The following is a 16,384-nucleotide window of genomic DNA, read 5'->3' as shown; positions in this document are numbered from 1 at the left end:
GAACATGTGTGGGGTTTTTTGTCCCCCCTGCCCCCCCTATATTATCCCATGCCTTTCTTTCTTTTGCAAATTCAGAGTACTTGCAGCTACAATTGAAACGCATGCTAAAACTTTACACTTGCCTACCAATGTAAAGATGGAAATGGCACTTGTCCATTTAATGGATGATTATAGGAAAAAATGGCTGTAGGTATACTCCTTTGGTCACCACTTCTCCCCCTGCCTGCTGGTTGAACAGAAAAAGTTTAACAGCACACTGATGAGGTCAACCTTGTGTCTTCCCTTCCTGTAATTGGGTTTAGAACTGACAGTCAGCATTGCAAAGCAATAGAGCCACACATGCCCTACACAACACCACTACATGGAAGAATACACTTTCCGAAAGGCAGGGAAATAGGCTACGTATAACGTGACAGTTACCCCTCGCCCTGCTCTATTCCTTCTCATCACAGTTACTCAAGTGAATAGGAAATTTTAATTGTGCCTGAAAAATATTTAAATCAGAACTACGCCCTCTTATCGTTTACAGCCAAAGAAGGTGCCCTCTTAGCCTCTATTTGGATTGCAGATGGCATGGTGCTGCCTAGTTCTGCTTTAGTAAAACTTTGCATAACTAGCACCATAAACAGCAACTTTACAAATGGACTTCAGCGATTGATACAAAATTTAAAGGCATTGTCCATAAAATGGGAAACTCTTTCATGTGGAAACAATTACCAGCCATGTTGTCTCGTCAGCTGTTTAAAAGGCTCTCCAGGGTGACGGTCGCCCTAGAAGCCCACCTTTTGCCTCAATTCAAATCCCTATATTTTAAAAATGCATTTCATCATCATGTAAATTAAATGTACAGTGCTGCCATCACTGACCGATTTGTTGGGAAACCGACCTTTACATCTGTTTGTCAGATGTCCTCCTCTTGCTGCCTGTTCCTTCTCCATGTTTACAAACCAACTGTAATATTCCCGTATGCTGCTTGGTGGCAAGGTGAAGGAAAGGATTAATGATACTGTCCTCCCTATTCTCATGCTTGGTGTGTCCCTTTTTATATCATGTGACCTCCTTGATATTTCATTTCTTTTGTCTTATAGAAAGAGGCTTGGCATCAACCAAGTTCTTTCTATTGATCAGTAAAATGGAAATTGCCATAGGTCTCGACTGATGTCCATAGTTTCATTTATGTATTTTGTAGTATGGAACAATTCACTTTAATATTATTTTAACCAAAGTTTAAGACTTTCCAAGGCCAACCCACCTAGCAAATTGATTTCTCAGGTTTGTGTGAGTGCCGCAGAGTTGGATCACTAGCCGGCTTCATGTTTTCCAAATACTCCAAAAACAAGATGTTCCCACCAGAAGCCAACAAACACCACTTGTCCAAAGTGGTGATCATATCATGCTCTTCCCTTATTACATCTCTGTAAAGCTGGCCATACACCTATTTATTATTATTATTCAGGATTTATATAGCGCCAAAAGTTTGCGCAGCGCTTTACTTATAGATTTTCTGCAAATTTTCTATGGTCGGATGGAATAAGTGCATCAGATTCCTCCATCTACGCTACACTGTGTGGATGGAGGAATCTCCCGCTGAGCCAAGCTTCAGTATCTTGCTAGTCGGCCCCGCTTGCTCTCAAAACACCTGAACAATGCCTGCATCCAATCAGAGTGTTCAGGTATTTTGAGAGCCAGCGGGGCCGACTGGCAAGATACTGAAGCTTGGCCCAGCGGGAGATTCCTCCATCCGCACAGTGTAGCGTAGATGGAGGAATCTGAACTTTTTTCATCTGACCATAGGAAATCTGCAGATACTCTATAGGTGTATGGCCAGCTTAATTAAGACTAAATAAATATTTGCATGGACCTACTATTGGAGAAATACTGATGTCCTCCCTTTGAGGTCAGAGTTGATGAGTGGCTCAGAGAAAACTGATGATATCTCGGTAAGGTCAAAGTTGAGTGATTCAGCCCTCAGGTGCCCAACTTAAACTGAAATGAGTTATGAGGGATGGCCTTTAAAAGCCTATGGGGGCATTTGTAATCTGTTATGTCCTTCCCCTATGGTCATTGTGCTGGCCTATGTACATAGCAACATTCTGTTATTTCATTTTGGATAAGGGCTAAAACCTCAGGTCAGGTTTTTCAACCTCTCCGTTTGTCCTGATGGTTGTCGTCAGGACTGAAAGTGAGTCTCCCAAATGTCGAATTCTCTTTGGAACAGGAGAGGAAGTCTTATGTGGACATGTGTTCCAGTGGCAGCTGTTTATAGGGAGGTTGCCCCTTCCTTTGGAGAGATCTCCTTTCACTTCCTGTTGTGTCATGAGACAGAAAAATTAAGGAAAATCTCCACAAAGGAACACAGCAAAAAAAAAAACCTCACCGGGTTTAAACCCTTCCCTACTCAATCCAAAACAAAAATGAGTCTAGAACCAGAGATCAAGCTGTTTTCTTCTAGCTGACCTCTTTTAGTCCCATCACTACTCACCAATATGTCTGATTTTCAAACTGATAAAAGCACAGATGAGAGCAGAAAAAAATTATAGCTCTCTAGATGTTTAAAGACCTGCAATTTCCATTTAACGTGGTCAACCTAAAACCTTTACCCTTCTAATATGAAGTACTAAGCAGCACACATCGGTAATTCATAACCTGTCAAATGTGCATGGGGTGTCATTTCTGTTTAATGGCTCGTGGATTTCTGTGTGTGTAGACTATGTGAAAGGGTTTGGAGGAAAGTTTGGTGTGCAGACAGACAGACAAGACAAGTGTGCACTTGGCTGGGATCACCAAGAGAAACTGCAGCTCCATGAGTCCCAAAAAGGTATTCTGTGAAAGTACAACCATTCTGTGTTTTGTCTGTCCTTGTCATACCTTCCCATGGTCTGCTCCACCCTATACTGTGTGATGGGTATTTCACCCTAACAAACATCCACAATTCATCAAGGGGATTACAATTTTTATCTTAATTTCTTGACTTTTACAGGCTCTCCTGCAACCTTCACTACACTGACTTAAATCAGGAAAACTATTTCTGTAGATTTAATCCTGCTATGCTGGTTTGTATAGCGGGTGCAGATATCTTCAGTGCAGCTGTATTCCATGGCAGTGATCATTTGATCAGGGCCTGTGTCAAATGGCTTTTTTTTCACTTCAATAAGTCTGTTGTTCCATGTGAATGCAGAACTTGCATGGACCAAGTCAGACGCGGGTCAAATGCACAAGGAATTCTGAAGGATCTCAGAAGCATCTCCTACTAATGCCATCAACAGAAGCCCAAAGCCTGTTGACACAGGCCCTTCGTTTGCATGGAGGCCTTCCCCTAGATTTTTTTTATTATTGTGGCTTGAGTTCTGCTAAAAGTTCAGGATAACTAAAAGCCAATACTTACATAATTAACAATATAACCACTAAGATAACCGACTAGCCCTGTTAATGCAGTGATAATCTTGGTTCCACAGTTGGTATGCATTTAATCACATCAGGTATCCTTTTCAGCTGATGTATGATGATTACATTAAAAAGTGCTCTCAGACTCTGTTTACATATGTTTTGTGTTTTTTATTAGGTAGTATTCAAAATGCTATTTTGCAGAAATTGCTTTTTCATTACGTCTGTCAAAACCATTCACTTTTCTTCCAAGTTTTATTAAATCCAATTTAAAGGCAAAGTCCACCTTTAAGCAAAAAAAATTTGCATTGGAGCCAGTAAAGCATTGCAACCGCGATCAGTGGACAGTGGGTGCAATGCTCAGGCTCCTGCAGACTCTTCTCCTGTCCATGTCCATACCGAGGACCGTACCTTCTGTAACTGTGACAGGAGAAAATATGAATAGACTAAAAGGGCAGTGATGTCCCCGCTCCTGTATTCCATTGAGACTGTGCATTTATTTGTATTGGAGATCGTAAAGCATTGCAATGGTGATCAGTAGTAGTGGGTGCAATGCTCTGGCTCCTGCAGACTCTTCTCCAGTCCACACAGAGGTACGAACAGTCTATAACGGTGCCCTTTTAGTCCATTCATAATTTCTACTGTCGCTGTTACAAAAGGTCCGTACATCTGTATGGACATGGACTGGAGAAGAGTCTTCAGGAGCCAGAGCATTGCACCCACTATCTACTGATCACCGTTGCAATGTTTTACCATCTCCAATACAAATAAATGCACAGTCTCAATGGAATACAGGAGCGGGGACATCATTGCCCTTTTAGTCCATTCATACTTTCTCCTGTCAATGATGTCCCCGCTCTTGTATTCCATTGAGAATTTGTATTGGAGATAGTAAAGCATTGCAACGGTGATCAGTAGATTGTGGATGCAATGCTCTGACTCCTGCAGACTCTTCTCCAGTTCATGTCCATACCGAGGTATGGACGTCCTAGAACAGGGACAGAAGAAAGTATAAATGGGATACAAGTGTTGTGACGTCACCACTTTTATATTCCATTGAGAACTAAAAGTCCTTCCACAGTGTTAGGTGGGACGGGAAGTTTCTCCATTTACAGAGCCAGTCAAAGGATCTGTGAATGGATGAGCCACGCCACATTCAAAAACTTTCAACATCCTGGGGGAAGAAGAACCCTGCGATTCGGGTAAGTGCGGGTGGGGAGCTTGCCATGTGACCATGTTTCATATTATACCCTGAATACGGGTGTCCCATGAAACCTGTAGCCTTAAAGTAAAATCTGAGAAACATTGCAGAATTCAAGTCTCTAGATGTCTCCCTATAAGATGAAACATCTGAACTTTTACTTAAACATGGACCTGAACTCAAAAAAATGTCATGGGAGAAATATGGATAGTGCCATTGCAAACCACCTTCTCTATATGGGAGCTGACTGCTATGCTGACCCAATAACTTTAGCATATTTTGAGTCAAGAAAAAGTCGTGCGCATTACATTGTGCTACAGAAGTCCTTTTCAGTCCATATTTGTTTTGGTTCAGTTAGTAAAATTATTGAAGAGTGTCTGCATGGCAGCCAGGTAACTAGCATTTTTAGGATGAGAGGACGTAAATGGCAGACTCGGGCTTACCTTAAAGCTGCCTTCAGCTTCCAAATAGCTAACCTGGCAAGCACTGTGCAGATATCTGAAATAGGTGGTATAAGTGGTTTTGCTTGCTGTGGTGCTGGTTAGTCCCCCGACTGTCCATAGTGCTTTTTACATTTGTTCTCTCGCTTCTTAGTTCATCCTTTTTTATAGTGACGCAATTGACTTCAAATGATCTGTATGGCAGCTATTGCTATATCAAATGTAAAAGCAAGCAAGCCTTCACCTTGCAGTAGTCTGTTGCAAATGGAAGCTGATTTTGTTTTCCAATTAGTTTAGAATTACGTATTGTCTTTTAATTTTATTCTAAATGTGACGCTTTTCCCATCTAACACGGTTTTAACATATGCTTGTAGATTATTCCAAGGGATTCGGTGGAAAATATGGTGTACAGAAAGATCGAATGGATAAGGTAGCTTCATATATTACAGAAAACAAACTATTTGTGCTATTTATCTGTGTCTCAGGGAAGAATCTGCGCTGAATACTGAAAAATGGCCTGGATGGGAAGGGGGTTTAACACCGCGGATGTCAACTGGTTAAAGTGACACTAAACTCAGGAGTTAATTCTTTAAAAAAAATGCATTTAAATACCTTAACTATTAGCAATACTATAACTTATTTGTGTATCGCTCGGCTGTAGATCCTGAAATCATCTCTGAATTGGTGCCGACACTGTCCTTCCTTCTGGAGGGGGGCTACTTTTGTTCCCCATGGTTCCTGCATGTTGTAAAGTAGTCACCGCTCCAACCTCACTCCTGTGATGAACTACAATCTCATGTTTAGTTTACTGATTTGTATTGAGGTTGTAGTCCATCAGGGGCCTGAGCTTTGAGCGGTGACTACTTTACAACACACACAGGGACCATGGGGAACAAAAGTAGCCACCCTCCAGAAGGAAGGACAGTGTCGGCACCAATTCAGAGATGATTTGAGGATCTACAGCCGAGTGATACACAAATAAGATACATTTTTGTTAATAGTGAAGGTACTTGAATGCATTTTTCAAGATTTAGCTCCTGAGTTTAGTGTCACTTTAAGTAGAGTTCTAGAAACGGTGGCACAATTACCTCCTGGGTCAGTTTCTGCATTCATCCATAATGTGTGTGTTGTAAAGCTATGGTTGCCATACAGCATTTTCCTTTTGTTTTTGTCATGTAGTCAGTAGACTTGGCTAATGCTTTGTATTTGTATGCAATAAAGAGAACACATATAAATGCTCATTACTTGATGATCAAGTGAGTTTACATTTTACAGGCGGCTGCTTCCTTTGAAGATGTGGAGAAAGTGTCATCAAGTTACCAAAAAACTAGACCAGTGGAAGTCGGTATGTGATGACCTTTTTCTTGGCTGTCCTTTTTGATTTGAATTGTTTGGGAGGTATTTTAAAGCTTAAGTGCGGGTACAAAAACATTCATTTAAATATATTCTACATTCGCCTGTGCAGAACAGGAGGATGGGCCCACAGGCCCCGCTGACTGCAGGAGGGGGCAGATACAAGACCAGTCACCCTGCACAAGGATAGAGAGCAGCAACGGCCGATCTTTAATTACAGGAAGCTCCTGCACAGTGACAGTTTCAGACTGGGTTACTGCACTGATTTTGGGAAGAAATACACAAAACACACCAATATTTAAGTAACAATGCATTTGGCTCTTGTTTTGGACAATATCTTCTAATCCTGAAGTTCAGCTTTAATGCTTGTTGAAGTGTAACTAGAGCTAAAATGTTGTTTTATATTCTGAGTATTTTCACAGGGACAAATGGGGATATGGTCGGTTTCCCCTCATTAACATACAAGGCAGCACCCAAGCCTCTACATCAGGGTTGGGCAACTCCCACCCTCCAGCTGTGCTTTAACTTCAAATCCCAACATGCCTTTGCCTCTGGGAGTCATACCTGTAACCGTCAGTCTTGCAGTGCCTCATGGGACTTGTAGTTCAGCTGGAGGGCCAGAGTTGCCCACCCCTGCCCTAGAGCTTTATCCCTTTGTTAGGACAGACAGTGTTTGAAATCTAGTTAACTGAAGAGATCTGTCAGTGCTGTACAGATGGGGTTAACTATGACAAACACTAACTCCACAGCACCCAACATAAGATTAATATTGGTGGGACCTTAAAGCGCACTTGGGTAAGCAGCAATTTTTAAAGATGTGTTATGCTATGAAAATGAGAACATGTAACGCATGTAAAGTAGGCGTTATCCCGAAAGTAGAATTACACTTTTAAATTAAAAAACAAACTTACCAGATCCTAAGACCTCAGAAGGTAAAGGGTCAATATTCGCTTATAGATATGTTTTAAAAACTCTGCATGCAGTGAGTCACATGCTCCTTAGAACAGGTTTGATTTGACTGTTGATTGAATAAAAACATAATGGGGGAATTTATCAAAACTTGAGCAGACAGAATCTGGAGCAGTTGTCCATGGCAACCAATCAGCCTCTCTTTCATTTTCAAATCTTAGTTTAAAGCATAGGAATTAAATTGAACCATTAGGGATGGACACCACACCCCCAATTAGAATTGTATACAAGAAAAGAAAAGCGGGGCTTTAAAAGTGTCCAAACCATACAAGACGTCCATCAAACATACATGGTTTTGTATAAACGTATATTTAATACATAAAGACTTGGTTACAATTAAAATGTCATTGACATGATACAATGTTACATTGAAATCAAGCTACCTCCTTTTGGTGCCCATATCTATATCTATATATATATATATAATTCATTAGTATAACATGTATTGCGCATGTCCGCACTGCGTCATTACGTCAATGGCTGCGTCAGGCTGGTAGATCACGTGCGCGGATACTCGCGGCAAAGCATGTGCGTGCGCATAGTTGCAGCAAACAAACGCGCAGATCAATCCCAATAAAGGATCCAGCCTGGCGACCTCCCACCAATAGATAGAAATAGACACAGCATGTGGGACCTCGGAGCCATGTAACAAAACAGCTAGGACAAACTCGGTATATCAAAAAAATTGACTACAGAAGTATTTAAGGATACTGGTAACTTCACATGGACATACAATCAATTGGTCAGTAATAAAAACCCTCTGGGAAATATCTGACACAGCTTTATTTGACCTATGGACTTGCAAGATGTAACCTAAGCTGTATAAATATCCATATGCAGGGACTAATTAATACCCAGGTGACCTGGTGTCAGATCACCCAAGGTAAGACATGGGATCAACATAGTTGGAACATCAGGCAACATGTGAAAATCCTAATTACATAAATTAGGATTTTTAGAAATTTGTGCAATATTGAAAATGAAACAAGAGGTCATACTTTTTCAAATCTTAACAAACTGAAGAGAGAAGCTGATTGGTTGCCATGCACAGCTGCTCCATATTTTGTCTGTTCCAGTGTGTACTGGAGTTCTGCTGCAACTAAATAAGGATACCAAGTTATGCTCTAATGTAGAGTAACATGTATTTCAGTGTCAGGATTAGATTTTTTTTTTAGGAGTTCGAGATGCAGGAAGAATAAATGCTTTGCCCTCCCCCCTACAAAAAAAAAGCATTTAACCCTTGTGGGTGGGGAGGCTCATTGCAATGGTCCATTTTTAATATACCTTCTGAGTTCAGCTTTAAATCCTGCTCCAAACTCTTCATGTCAAGAAGTAATTAAACCCTGTATTCCCAGACCGTACTTTAGAACTGTGTAATCTGTAAACCCAAAAAAAGGCAAACAACAAAGGACTAGTCACCAGTATTGCATGCAGGCTTCCTGCAACTGTTATTTATTTATTTTTTTCCCCACATTGCATGGCGCCTGTAACCAGGCTGCCATCTTAGTAAATGATTTACATTTATCATATCAGTCCCTGCCCCCTGATTATTGGTAGTCTGAGAACTAATAGAAGAGAAAGCCAGCAGCAGCAGAAGTGGAGCAAGCACAAATCCACAAAATGAATTTGGTAGGAGCAAAGGAGATCCTTAGGCTGCATGTCCTCACAGATATACAACTCTGACACCCTAGGCACACAGGATGTATGCTATTTAGGATGAATTTAAGACAAAGGGTACTTATCAGGGAACGGTTAATATTTCATGTTCCTTATGACATAGCAGATCTTTACTTTTTGAGTTCAGGTCCATTTCTTCCGATCAGTATACATCATATTCTACATAAGTAGAATAATTGACCCCACTGGTTTCTTGAAAAAAAAAAAAATTAATGTATATGCCTTACAGAGGGAACTAAAGCCAGCAACATCCGGGCCAACTTTGAGAACTTTGCAAAAGAAAGAGAGCAGGAAGACCGGAAGAAAGCAGACCTGGAAAGAGCACAGAGGATGGCACAGGAGAAGCAGGAACAAGATCAGGCCCGCAGGAATCTGGAGGTCAGTGCAGAACATACGACTGAAACTACATACACTTGTGTCTTTGGAAGTAAAATGATTAACTAGTTGTGTGCTACACATAACCAAAAAGACTGCATCAAAGTACATAGTGTGCATTTAACACACACTGTCTTCCCCTCGCTGCTGCTTTTATAAATAATATAAATATATATTTTTTTATTTAATTTTTTTCTTTGCTCAGGCCTGGGCTCCATGTTCTTTTGTGATGCACAAAATGCAAATAAACATATCAGTCCATGATGAACACCAAGTATACTGAATAATGCTATAAAATCTATTTTGGCTATGGGCAATCTGTAGCCATACGATTGCAGAGAGATTAAATGTACCCACATACCTAGATGGAATGCCGCATGTTGTCTGAGCTAGTTTTAAATTATTTTTTTTATAATTTTACCCCCTAATTCAGGAGAAAGAAAAAGCCAAACCTGCCTCTCCTCCAGCCTCCCCCAGAACTGCCTCTCCTCCAGCCTCCCCCAGAACAAGAGAAGTAGTTAAAGAGGCCCCAGCAAGTCCGGTATATGAGGTGAGAATCTTTTAATGCCACCAAGCTGAATTATTTATTTATAGATGCCTTTGTAATCGTGAATCTCTGGGGACCAGAGAATGTATGCAATACCTGTTAGATCTGTAGGCTTCCGATACAGTAGAATCTTGAATCCATGTCTAGGAGTATGTAGCAGAAGCATGCTGCACTGAAACTGTATTGCGGTTCCTTCTGTGTTTGTTCACATGTATAAATTAAGCCTTCATACTAAGACCATGTTTTACTGGCAACCCTGCTCAAGAATCTGGGTGTAATTGGGGTTGAAAAAGTTAAGCTGGCCATACACCTATAGATTATCTGCAGATTTTCTATGGTCAGATGGAAAAAGTGCAACAGATCCCTCCCATCTACGCTTAACTGTGTGGATGTAGGAATCTCCCACTGGGCCAAGCTTCAGTATCTTGCTAGTCGGCCCCGCTGGCTCTCAATATACCTGAACAATCTGATTGGAGCTTGAGGAACTAAAGTAGCCCCCCCTCCAGAAGGAAGGACAGCGTCAGCATGAATTCAGGGATGATTTGAGGATCTACAGCCGAGTGATACACAAATAGGATACATTTTTGTTAATAGTTAAGGTGCTTGAATTCGTTTTTGAGATGTAACTCCTGAGTTTAGTGTCATTTTAAATCATCAAATTCCATCAAATAAAAAAGGGGATCCTTTGATTTACATGACAAATATTCAAGTGACAAATTTGTTTTTTATCTTTTTTTTTAATTTGAATAATTGTTTTGCATTTTATCTTTTGATATGGTACTCTTCTGTACAACATAATGATAAAGCTGGGGGTAAACCATTGTAGTGACCAGACAAAGACTGACAGATTAACAACCACACATACACACATTCATACAATCCCTCCTCTCCATCCTGGTATACATTCCCTGAAACAATATGGATAAGCAAATGGAAACATCAGCATCAGGTATCGTACTGAGACAAAGTAATTGCAGAAGTAGCTCCTGGTTGATATAACCATTGACTCCAGATATTGTAAAATTCTTGGACAGGCACCCCAGCATATACCGGTCTATACTTGGCCAGGGTCATATTGATTAGTTGAATGATGTGATCACAGGCAGATGGGTGAGCATTTTTTCAATCTAGAAGGATTGCTTGCCTTGCATAGACACAGGTTAGTCGAAACATACTCTTGGAATAGGATCAAGGTATATGGTGAAGTAAAAAGCTTCAGTTGTAATGGAGACCAGGGGGGGCTAGTTTGTCAGTGTGAAAGATATGAAACTGGTCCCAGAAGGAAAATCTCATGGCACAAGACCAAAGGAGGTCAAACCAGTCAGCTTCAACACCTTTGCATTGCGGGCGCACAGCTTAGGGTAGGATGCCATATTTTTTATATTGATTGGGATTTTTTTCTTTTCTAATGCAGGACGCTGCCCCATTATATGAGCGAGAACAACCTAAAGCCAGAGCTGAGCCTGAACCGGTATACGCTGAAGAGCCTCTTTACCAGGAAGCTGAGAGTCCTAAAGAGGAGGCACCAATAACTGAAGCCGTTTACGAATCCACAGATTATCAAGATGGTAAAGTATAGCGCACAAAAACAAAGCGAGAATAAAAATATCACTTAAGATGTTGATCATGTTTCTAAGTATGAGGCATGTATACAATGTTGCAGTCGTTTAAAGTGGACCTTTTACCCAGATCTTTAAAATGACAACAAACACACCTTTTAGAAATGTTTAATAATGACAATCTACAATCGCAAACTTCTAGCTAATTGCCGGCTTTGTATTATTTGCATACCTTATTTCTCTTTTCCCCCAGTCTGCTGGCAGTGGCCATGTTAACTAAGGGCAGATTACTAGCTCTCCCTTTACTTCCTGAAAATCTGGCACATGTGACTAGGACATGTGACCATGCACATCAACTTGGGAGGAAAATGCCTTTCCCTGAGATGAGATTTCCCAGCAAGGCTCTGCTGATGTAACCTTCCCAGGATGTAACGCTTTGGCACTTACATAATTTTGTCAGAACTGGACTAGGAAGTAGATGAATTCTATTTGTAAGTAAATGAAAACCACGTTTAACTAATGATTGTAAGATGAACTTCAATCAGCATGCAGAGCTGCATGCTGCTGTGATATTTAGTCAAAGGGGGTAAAGGTCCGCTTTAACAAAATTGACGTATGGTTTACCATATAGCAATATGATTCCTAAAAGATCCAGTCCCAGAGCAGTATGCATTCAATTTCCATGTATTGATATTGTACACTTTGGTCATCAATGATATCAGGAGTACAAGAGATGTTTCCAATTACAGCCAATTAAAGTGGAACTCCTGGTTTCTTAAAGTGACATTAAACCCTCAGATTTTTTTAACATAAACCAATACTGTAATGTGTGCCTTACTGTAATCCATGGTTGTTTCCCTTCTCTTTGCTGCTCTTCCTTTTAAATCCGTATCTCTTCTCATGCTGGGGGAGAACTTCTGTTTTGCAGCAGACTGCCTTGTCTCTGAAATGGATACATGGTGTCTGTGTATAGGTTTGCAACTTGCCAGCACTACAGGAAGAGGCACTCAGCTGCAAAGGGAAGTCCTCCCCCAGCATGAGAAGACATGAGGATTTAAAAGGAAGAGCAGCAAAGAGAAAGGAAACAACCATGGATTACAGTAAGGCACACATTACAGTATTGGTTTATGTTAAAAAAAATCTGAGGGTTTAATGTCACTTTAAACCCCCGAAGATGCCCCTTTGTCCAGGACTGAGTGGCACTGACATAAGGATGTGAGCACCACTCATTCCTGAAGTACTGTGAGCCCAGCCTGCATGAGGATATGTCCCCTAGAGAGAGCATGGAAATGACAGGCTGGGCTCATAGGAAATGAGTAAAGTGAAAGGGTTCGGTCTTGAAGAGGGCCACTGACGTTGGACAGAGGAGGAAATTTCGGACAGCGCTGGAGCACGGAGAAGGGAAATTGAGACCCATTTTTGATATCACAAAGTGGAATTTTATCTGATGTGGTGTCTAGTTTTGCTCAATGTGGCATCTTTGTAACATTCTATATTCTCTTTGCAGTGGAGAACACCTATACGGAGTATGATGACAATGACCTTGGAATCACCGCTATTGCTCTGTATGATTATCAAGCAGGTAGGTTAATGTTGGTGACTCCTGTGGGCTATAGCAGTGCAGAGATTAATGTGGATGTGCAAAATGCTGGAACCCTTGGGCTCCATTCACACCGTGGCGGCTGTCCGTGCGTTTTCAGCTGTATAAATACGCGCAGAGCCGCGCCACACAGAAAAAACAATGCACTCTAATGTGCATTGTTCAGACCATTGTGGAGACGACGCAGTACCCAAAATAGTGCAAGCGCGATAATCCGGCGGATTCAGCACGTTCGCAGCTATATAATGGCCGCAAATAAGCGGAATCTGTGCAGTTTCACATATAGCGTTTCCCGCACGGGACACAAAAGCTATATGTGAATGGAGGCTCAGTGGGCAGATTCATCCTGTGATTTTGAAAGCTTAACTTCGCCCTTCCCTTCAGTCTTGCAGAGATGTACTGGCTCCTCACCTAGACTGAAATTGCTTACTCTGATTTCACTGCACACTGACGCTGCAGCAAGTTAAATGGGGCCTGCCCCATTTTCTGGCTGGAGGACATCCAATATTATCTAGGTCTTTCCTCCTCAGCCACACACGCTCTTGCCTGCCCCATCATTAATTAGATTTCTGTTCTTTCAGTCACGGAGGCTCAGCAGCACATATGACGTTACCAGAGCTTCCTATTTTCAGGGAGCCATCTACAGCATCCTATTGACCCGAAACACAGTGATGACATCACCGGGTCTTAAATAAAGCCAATTTTCATGACATACCCTATTTTAAAATGGTATTACCATGTTTATGGGGAACGAGAGGAGGAATCAAGGAAGGCAAATATAAGCAAATTAAACTTCCGCTTTAACCATAAGTGCTGACTGCTTGTAAAGAGATCCATTCCTTCCCTTGAGACTCGCATAGCACATACAAGGCCATACTCTGTTCTCTTTCTGGCTAAAAACAGCTAAATGCTGACACTCCAACCCACTCCTTCTGCTGACACATTTTACCCACTGCTAGAGCTTAATCATAGAGAGATATGATCGTATTGGGTACCGCTGGGGGGCAAAATGCGTCAGTGGAAGGAGTGGGTTGCAATGTCAGTGTTCTTGCTGGAACTTCAGAAACAAAGTTGTTTTAGCCTGAAGGAGAACAAAGTAGCTTCACATCCCGTTGGTTATAACCTGCAGCCCATAAACCTAAGGTGTTCCATTATGCCAAAACCCACTTTATCTAGGATGGCTAGGCAGACTCCGGCCCTCCCAGCTGTGGTGCAACCACAAATCCCATGAGACATTGCAAGACTCGCAGGCAGATGCACGATGGGACTTGTAGATTCCCCACAGTTGGCAGGCTGGTGTGTTCTATCCAATGTCCCAACTCGTAAGAGGTTCGCCCGAGAAGGCTCTACTGCACGTGCGCCACCCGCAGCATTTCCCTATACCCATACTACACGGCAATAAACTATTACAATGAACTAGGGTCAGACTAATCCAGCACGTTATTAGATCAGAGTTGCCCCACTCAATATGGCCGCATGGCCCAACCTTTTACTTGTAACTAAACCAGAAGTCAGGTCATTGGAGATCTCGAGGAGTTGGAGTTTTTGATATATATTGTGGGTTGGGAGCAGGCACATTGACTAGTAGCGAAGGCTGAGGCTAACAATTTCCTAGCTCGAGGTTGGCACTTTGTTACGGGGATGGCAGATAACACTAAAACCAATTTACTGACTCGGTTGAGATAACTTTATATGTGTCGAACAATGGGCAAACTTTTTTTTTTTGTTTGTTTGCAGCTGGCGACGACGAGATCTCCTTCGACCCAGATGACATAATCACGAACATTGAGATGATTGATGATGGATGGTGGAGAGGGACGTGCAAGGAACGTTATGGGCTCTTCCCAGCTAATTATGTAGAACTCCGGCAGTAAGACATCCGTCATCTGCCGTCCCTATGAGGGGATCCTGCATCACAGCCCCTCTGCTTTGGCGGCGCTGCAGTAAGGCGCTGTGTTGCATGCTCCTCTCTCCAATGAATTTTGCCATACTTACCCGAGCTGGATTCTTACACTACAAATCATGATACTTTTTTGTTTTCTTTCCTTTCAGCGAGGGAGCAGTGTTTTTCAGATTATGATTTTTGTTGTTTTCTAGTAACTTTTTATCAGGCTTTTAACACGCAGCCGGCTGCTGCAAACTGGCAAAATGCATTTTAAAGGCTGTTAACCCCTTTATTGCCAGGCGTGCCTTTACTTTGCGAGACGTTTGACCAGAGCTGATTAACGGGCAGGCAGTCTTTTGCTGTCGGGTGGTTTCACAGGTGGGCAGCTGGGTCACGGTGTTGCGCTTCCAGATGAATAATGTGACGTTTCTGCAAAAATAAACTGCAGGAGAGCAGAGTAGTACAGTAAATATTGCACATATGGATGTATGGTACACTTGGAACTTAAAGCCCACTCCAGCCAATTAAATTTTTTTCAATTTGGGGTAGTGGGGAGAGAACAGACCTCAGAGTGCTGTGTCCTCACTAAGGACATTTTTCTGTACGATTTTTAAATGCTGTCATATGTCCCCACAGAGGAGATTTCTCTGTTCTTCTGTTCTGTTTGGCACCCATCACCTGGACAGGAAGTCCCTCTGGATGCCACGGATGGAAAAAAAAATATCCTGAAAGGGCTTCTAAACCTTCTTCACTCTACTCGATGGGGGGAAATTTGTCAAAACAGACAGAATCTGTACATGGTAACCAATCAGCTTCTCTCTTCAGCTTGTTCAGTTAAGCTTTCAAAATGAAAGAGTGAAGCTGATTGGTTGCCATGGGCAAATGCTGACTGCTCCAGTTTTGATAAATCCCCCCTCAATGGGGGGTTTTATCAAAACTGGAGCAGAGAGATTATGGAGCAGTTGCCCATAGCAACCAATCAGCATCTCTCTTCAGTTTGCTCCGGTAAGATTTGAAAATGAGAGAGCGATGCTGATTGGCTGCAGTGCAAATCTGCTCCAGATTTTGTCTGCTCCAGTTTTGATTCCCCCCCAGTGTGTTTTTATATTGCTGCCTGTGCCCCATTCGAGGAAAGGTCTGTGGGATTTTTCTTCAATTTCTGACACCTGCCACATGGGAAGTAGATTGCCACACACTTCCTGTTCTGTCTGACACCCATTATATAGACAGGAAGTGGCAAGAAATGAGGACACGGATGTGCTAACCATTCCCCTCTCTATCCAAAACGTAAGGGGAGAAAGTTTTGGTCTGAGCTGGGTTTTAAAGAAAAAGACCCAATAGGCTCCATGTGTACCAGTCATCAACCAATGCATAAAGATAATTATGTAGTCTCT

General features: G+C 41.9%; 1 protein-coding gene across 1 annotated transcript in view; it reads left to right on the top strand.

Moving 5' to 3' along the window:
* CTTN (cortactin) overlaps positions 1 to 15,404 on the top strand; it is a 47,062-nt gene extending 31,658 nt beyond the window's left edge. The window contains exons 10-17 of the mRNA XM_018568876.1: positions 2,708 to 2,818; positions 5,400 to 5,455; positions 6,301 to 6,370; positions 9,254 to 9,402; positions 9,833 to 9,949; positions 11,361 to 11,514; positions 13,013 to 13,087; positions 14,843 to 15,404. Of these exons, the coding sequence (XP_018424378.1) occupies positions 2,708 to 2,818; positions 5,400 to 5,455; positions 6,301 to 6,370; positions 9,254 to 9,402; positions 9,833 to 9,949; positions 11,361 to 11,514; positions 13,013 to 13,087; positions 14,843 to 14,979 (869 nt within the window). The 3' untranslated portion in view covers positions 14,980 to 15,404. The remainder of the gene's footprint in view (positions 1 to 2,707; positions 2,819 to 5,399; positions 5,456 to 6,300; positions 6,371 to 9,253; positions 9,403 to 9,832; positions 9,950 to 11,360; positions 11,515 to 13,012; positions 13,088 to 14,842) is intronic.
* The last annotated feature ends 980 nt before the right edge of the window (positions 15,405 to 16,384 follow it).

This window comes from Nanorana parkeri, unplaced genomic scaffold (genome assembly GCF_000935625.1).
Source record: "Nanorana parkeri isolate BGI_ZX_2015 unplaced genomic scaffold, ASM93562v1 scaffold1256, whole genome shotgun sequence".
NCBI classification, from domain to species: Eukaryota; Metazoa; Chordata; class Amphibia; order Anura; family Dicroglossidae; genus Nanorana; species Nanorana parkeri.
The sequence above is the reverse complement of the archived record's forward strand: the minus strand, read 5'-3'. Positions and strand labels throughout refer to the sequence as shown.